The following is a 7,196-nucleotide window of genomic DNA, read 5'->3' on the forward strand; positions in this document are numbered from 1 at the left end:
TGCCGCGCTTGTCATCTTCCTCCATCGGTGAAGAGGTGTTTAGTCTTGGAGTATAGTCCAGGTTTTTTTTTTACCTATAAGCGTACTGGTTACGCTCTTAGAATGTCATTATTTTTGTGAGGCTTTCGACTGAGCCTTCTTTTACACTTTTTTTATTTACACTGCGAATATGATACTCTGGTGTATTTCTTACTCACTTTTGTAGACTACATAAATATAAACAATACAAATGTAACAATTTGGGGTGTACTACTACTATTGCCCAGGTATTCTACTCTGGTTAATAAGTTGTAAAGCCGCAGGGTAGACATTCATACATATCTCATGAGGCGTCCCTAGGGGTCCTGTAGTGGTATCCGCAACCAGCTCTGTCCCCACATACATCTGACTGACTGACATAACTTTTATTTATATGCAATATAAAATTTGTATACCGATTTTCAGCTTTAGTAAATTCATTTTATTACCTCGGTAGGTACGACAACTTTGATAGTGTACCTGAGACAGCTGTTCTCAGTTTCATTTGACCGACCACAATACGTTTGTATACACAACTACAAATTGTAATTTTTTTTAATGAGGGAATATGGAAAACGTTATAGAAACGATAACTTTTAAAAATACTTTAGCTGCACCTTGTATTTGAAAATAAGTACATATGTTTTAACACATATAAATATCGAAAGGTAGTATGTTAGTTCATTTATAGAAATTGCAAGTTTTATTATTTCCTCAAGTCTAATTTACTAGGATATTTGACTTCATAGGGTGGTTCTTCATTTTCAATGATCCAAGCTGACCCGTGTTTACTCTTTTGTATTAATTGGATTACTGATTCTCCTACAAAGTCTGGCCTGAAATACATAAAAAGATATTAGTTATCAATATTTCTATTAAACCTATGAAAACAATTCAATATAATTGATAGTAAAATACTCAAATTCACATCACATCTAGAAAAACAGTGACTTAAATTTAATAGATAAAGCACTATTTTGTACATTTAAATAAACAATGTGCTTCAATACTGTTCTTGCTTCTTGCCACTTGCATGGAGATTTCTAGAGGGAAGCAAATATCCACTTAAAGGAAAACATGAAATGGTGGAGTATTTTTATTAAAAATGTTACAAAGTTACAGTTTTCCAAAGGTAGGTTCATATACTACTTTAGTATATGTAAATATTATATTACTTACGAAGTTGTCTTTTCCGATAAACGATGGATATCTCTCTGAAAAGTAGCAAAATCCAATACAACTGGCCGGTTACTAAGTAATGGAGTATCTATTGTCCCGGGGCAGATGGTTATTATTTTAAATTTATGTGAACTGGGACACTTTTGCTCAGCCAAAGACTTACCTAAAAAAAATTAATTTTATTATCTTATTCACTTGGTTCTTTATAAGTAAATAATTACTATATAAAACTTTCTTGACAATTGGACTTTTTAACTAATTAGCCCTGTTCTTAACTTAAGACCATTTTTAACTATATTATTCTTACCTTTCCCCATGCACCTATTTTTGTAAATGTATTTAAAATAAGGATCACTTATTATTATTTATATTATTTATTTTTACTGATATCTTACTTAATCCAATTACTCCATGTTTGGTAGCGCAATATACAAGCAGATGATCCATACCAAAGAGTCCAAGAATTGAAGCTATATTCACAATAACGCCTTCTTCCCCCGATTTGTGTAAAGGGAAATATTTATCTTTTGCTAAATAGGAACCTCTAATTACTGCAACCTAAAATTATATTTGCTGAAATCTGCACTCATAATCCTATAAATAGCATGTATCATTAACACTAGATTTTGTTTTATAAGTCAAATTGGTAAAACACTTACAAAAAATAATTTCTTAATTATTACTATTAGTTACATAATAAATAAGTATAAATTGAAATTACTTTACTATTTAAAAAGAATTAAATGTACAGGGTTAGTCATTATAATCTGACAACTTATTGTGAGTTCATTATTGAAGTTACCAAAAAGTTTTTAATACAAAAGTTTTAGCTTTTTTATAAATGTTTATATTACACTATTAGAAAGAACAATTGAATAATGGAAATCATTAAATTAAAGAAATTTTTTAACGGAACACCATATTAGTGCCCACTTAGCTTCGTTAATTTTTTTTCTTTTCAAAAATATTTAATATGTTAATAAATTTCAAAAATGTCACCTTTCCACTCATAATTGTAGTGATACAACAGCGGTACCGTTTTGACACATTATATAAATATTAGTGTTTGTAAGTAACAAATCAGTAAAAACAATGCAAAACTAGTACGACGCCACACAATTATTTACATATTTCAATAACATAACCTCATTACTGATCTGAGGCTGGAAATCTGTTGGGTTGGTACTTCCGAACTTCACGAAGAAATTGACGAAAATTAGAACATGCTCTAATTCGTCAAGAACTTGATGAATAAATTCATGAAGTTATTTAACAGCAGATTACACTTGTCCAATTTCTTGATGAAGCGACTTACATTGTCAATGTAAAACAGCTATTACAGGTCTGATGTCTGGATTGGTAATGGAGGAAATATTCAATAGTTTTCAAATAGCCCAGATCTTAGGACACCCTTGGAAAATTTTCTGTGGGGTTACTTATAAAATGAGGTTTATAAGGAAACTAGTATAAACTTAGATGAACTAAGACATAAAGTTGATCAATGTATACAAAATTTAAGTACAATTAATTCCCATTTCATACTAAATGCAGTTCTGAAAATTAATGAGGATTATACGAAGTGCATCAATAATAATGGAGGTCACATTGAGCATCTGTGACCATATGTGTTTTAGTTTGTTTTTATTAATTAGGTATTAAAATTCTGTTAAAGTTAAGTCTTGATGAAGTTAAGAATTATTTTTATTATTATTATAAAATAAATGGGTAACTTCAAATTTTTTGTTCTCACTAAACATTATTTCTTTGTTACAATAGTTTGTTATAGGGAATAAATTAATGATGATAAATAAACTTCTGTCAAAGTCATTTATTTGTTCCGCGTGCTTCTTGCTCCATAGCCACTGCGATCCGTCACACATAAATATTTTCCTCCTGTTTTTTCAAAATTATTTTTTAACTGAAATATGTCATAAAGTCATTAATCAAATAGTAACATACATTTTGAAAAAAAAAAAAAATTAACGAAGCTAAGTAGACACCCTATATGGGTTTACAAAATACAAATTTCTTTAATTTAGTGATTTCCATTATTTAGTTGTTTTTTTTTAATACTGTATTATAAAAATTCATAAAAAAAGCTAAAACTTTGTATTAAAAACTTTTTTGTAATTTCAATAATAAACTCACAATAAGTCAGATTATAGTGACTAACCATGTAAAATATAATTTTTATGCATAACAGTTTCAGTGATATAAGGTAGGTTTATAAGAGTTGAGTGTATGAAATCACAGATAAAATCAATTAATTTTCTTCCAGCACATTCTACAAATTTTAAATGAAATGTAAAAACACGGCGTGTAGTCATTCAGAACGCTTCTGATAATTCACACTATTTTTTCTTTCCAAAAAAATCTAGTGGTTTTTAAGAATTGTTGATAATTGTGAACATACTCATATCCAACTTAACTGATACTGATATTTACTGTTGAAGCTGTGATGTTGGAATATGCCGCAAAGCATAGATTTGCACCACAAAATCTAAAACTAATGCCAAGCTTATGTCATAGAAGAGGTTTTGAACACAGATGTGTAATTATGTGAAATTCGGTAAGAGTTAATCTTGGAGTTAAACGATGTGATTCTTCATTTCTGGAGCTTACGACAGTCCGCTCAATACATCATGAATCTACTGTTTAAATAAAAAAAATCCATTTGAAATTTTTAGTTTTAAGAAAGCCAAGAATAGATAGTAAACCATTTTTACAATTTTTTTAAAAACTCGTTTTTGCTCAGTTAGAAGGAGGTTTAAATTTCCAATGTTCTAATTATAAAAGCAAACAATACGCAAAACGTTTTACACGTTGTACATACATAGATAATTTAGTTATATTTCTTCTAATCCTCATTTTCAAGGTAAAGGTAAAGATTTATACTTTACCAAATTAACGGCAATGGTTTTTTCCCATTCTACCTCGTTTACGATTCCAGCATTGTTTACAATAATGTCAAGATTGTTAAATTTACTTATTGTTTTCTCAAAGGCATCTGAAAATAGAAACAATCAATATTTGTAACTCACATGCTTAAAGTTTACCTTCCAATTCTTGGTTTTTAGTTACATCGGCCTTGATTACTAGTATTTTGTCAAAATATTTGTATTTTAACTCCTTCTCAACTTTCTTTCCATCTTCATCTGAAATGTCAACTACTCCAACACCCTAAAATTTTAAGCAGTAAAGATTTTCAAAGATGATAAAATTAAGTTTTATTAACAAATTTTGTAAACAAAATTAATAAATTAATTTAGTTCTCGAACAACTAGGAAAATTGCCCATTTCTTTATTAAAAAAATTATTAATTACAGCTTTAACTGAAATAATTGGTGACGGCACCTAAGTTGACGTGTTTGTTATTAAATCATAATATTTTAACACTTCTTAAGATACTTTTATACAGCCTGTCTCCTAAAAAACGCCGCAAGACATAACTCCGTTATTAATAGTCTGATTTTAAAAAACAAAAAATTAAATGAAATGGCCCTATATACTCTATAAAGGGAGACTATTAGAGCTTGTTTACTTTTTTTTTTGAAGAGCGATAGTAAACTTTTTTTTTCAAATGGCAATATAATTAGTTTTTTTGTTATTTATTATAGTGCAGATTTATTTACTGAATCTATATCGACGCTTTAGTACGAAAACATGCTATCTCAGATTTCGGTTGGAAAACATGTTATCTCTAATTAAGCTTGGAAAACATGCTAACTCAGATCTTTAGGTAAAAACATGCTATCTCAGTGTGACTAGAAATTTAAGTTGGCACATTGAATGATTGAAACCGTGCATTTATAATAAACTTATATAATATATTTTTTTAAAACTAAGGAATGTTTATGTTCACGTACACTGTTTATTTTATTTTTTTTATTCGACATTTTTCAATTAATTTTGTTAAGTTACTGTTATAAACCACAAAATTGTTAATTAAAAAAATTGAATAATATGCAGTATGCTGCAACACGTACATTACTCGACGTTTTTTGAAATAACAAATTAAAAAAAATATAGTGTATAAATATATAAAAATGTTTGTTATTACTAAAAATTATTCGATTTTTTTCTTACAAGTTTGCTTTGATATCAAAATTAATAGCGTACTCTCATCTGATTTATAGTCGCTATATTATTCTACTTTTTAAATTAATAATTTTGTTGTTTATAACAGCAACTTGAATGTTGAATAAAAAAAATAAAATAAACAGTGTACCTGAACATAAACATTCCTTACTCTTTTAAAAATATATTATATAAGTTTATTATACATGCACGGTTTCAATCACTCAATGTGCCAACTTAAATTTCTAGTCACACTGAGATAGCATGGTTTTATCTAAAGATCCGAGTTAGCATGTTTTCCAAGCTTAATTTGAGATAGCATGCTTTCCAACTGAAATTTGAGATAGCATGTTTTCCAACCGAAATCTGAGATAGCATGTTTTCGTACTAAAGCGTCGATATGAACTTGACTTTTGTAAAGCATTTATTACAGAAAAAACGACAAAATATTAGTCGATACCGCAATCGGCGCCCAGCCACTAATTCATGACAAATGTATTTTAACTAATCATCTGTGCCATGGAAAACAAAAAATAATACAGCAAAGCAAATAAAATTCAAAAAAGAATTTTGTAGTTAACAGAAAAGAAACAATACAATGAATATCAATTAAAAGACAATTCAATTAAATACATTAACCAGTATACAAAGTTCAACACGAAATAACATTAATTAAACACAAAACACATTGAGGAATGTATGGCTTGAATTTATGCTTTTTCAATACTGCATCTACAGCTAGGTCTCATTGATACTCTAATATTATTAGAAATTTCCCGAATGAAAGTTCTTGAGTTTTCTTCAACGTTAAGAAGAACATTGAACTCGATGTTTTCATTAAATTGGCGTTCTTCTCGCTTTGGTTTCTTAAAAGCACCATAGTTTCTCAAATTTTCTTCAAGTCTTACAAATCTACGTGGTTCTGGAACTTCTCTGCGAGGAAATAGTTCTCTGTAAAGTCTAAAACGAACACTAAAATGACATTTACTTGCTTTGTTGTATTATTTTTTGTTTTCCAGGCATCCTACATGGTTAGTCAAACTATTACTTTATATACATCGTTGAATTCAGAATAAAAATCTGTACCTACAATAATAAATTAAAAAAAAATGTATATTGCCGTTTGAAAAACAAAGTTGATTACCGCTTTTCAAAAAATAAAATAAAATTATAAATACGCTCCAATAGGCTCACTCTATAGTGTTTTTAGAGACATTTCATATAAATTTTTGTTTTTTAAAATCAGACTATAACTGACAGGGTTATGGCTTGCGGCGTTTTTTAGGAAACGAATATATGTAGCTGATACCTCCTATATATTTTTTAACAAGATAAAATACGATCATGGGACATCAAATATGTATAAAATTAGATACAGATAAACTTGTGACCTTCGCGCAAGATAAAATTTTTAATATTTACCTTAATTCCATTTTCCAGTAATTTTTTCACTATAGAATATCCAATGCCACTGGCCCCACCGGTTACAAGAGCTACTTTTTTATCGAAATAAGACATTATCGATGCTGCGAAGATTTATACTGTACCAGTTGATGAAGACTAAAATACTTCATTTAATTGGACATATTAACGTTTAAGATTTATATTTACCACAACAAATATTCAATTAACTAATTGAAATAGAGTTCGAACCAATGTGCAGTCTCGTACCAACAACGGTAAATTCCACTAGTCGAATGAATAAAACGATCGTACATTATCTTCATCGGTAAGGAAATGGACTTCTGCCTGGACATTTTAAACATTATTTATACGAGAGGCAACTCAAAATTAAAACCGGGTTTTACTCAACGAAAAGTTCTGTTAAATGTTTCAGTCTGTCAAATTAAAATTCAAAAGAAAATACATATCAGGCAACTATAATTAATAAATCAAGAAACAATTCAGTGTTTTATTATTAT

General features: G+C 28.8%; 1 protein-coding gene across 1 annotated transcript; it reads right to left on the reverse strand.

The window, feature by feature from the left end:
• Window positions 1–595: 595 nt before the first annotated feature.
• LOC108911073 (15-hydroxyprostaglandin dehydrogenase [NAD(+)]-like) lies at window positions 596–7,019 on the reverse strand. The gene is made up of 7 exons (XM_018715906.1): window positions 6,886–7,019; window positions 6,697–6,834; window positions 4,254–4,377; window positions 4,098–4,204; window positions 1,593–1,755; window positions 1,198–1,360; window positions 596–854 (listed from the first exon to the last, which is right to left on the reverse strand). Exons 2-7 carry the CDS (start codon window positions 6,790–6,792, stop codon window positions 725–727), a joined length of 783 nt encoding a protein of 260 aa, XP_018571422.1. The 5' UTR covers window positions 6,793–6,834; window positions 6,886–7,019; the 3' UTR covers window positions 596–724.
• Window positions 7,020–7,196: the final 177 nt, after the last annotated feature.

This window comes from Anoplophora glabripennis, unplaced genomic scaffold (assembly GCF_000390285.2).
Source record: "Anoplophora glabripennis isolate ALB-LARVAE unplaced genomic scaffold, Agla_2.0 scaffold500, whole genome shotgun sequence".
In the NCBI taxonomy this organism is placed as follows: domain Eukaryota; kingdom Metazoa; phylum Arthropoda; class Insecta; order Coleoptera; family Cerambycidae; genus Anoplophora; species Anoplophora glabripennis.

Coding starts and splice junctions, on each gene's coding strand:
- LOC108911073 (XM_018715906.1), bottom strand. CDS start 6,792: ATGTCTTATTTCGATAAAAAAGTAGCTCTTGTAACCGGTGGGGCCAGT. Junction 1,756..4,097: donor AAACCATTGCCGTTAATTTG/GTAAAGTATAAA, acceptor ATATAATTTTAG/GTTGCAGTAATTAGAGGTTC. Junction 855..1,197: donor TTATCGGAAAAGACAACTTC/GTAAGTAATATA, acceptor TATGTATTTCAG/GCCAGACTTTGTAGGAGAAT.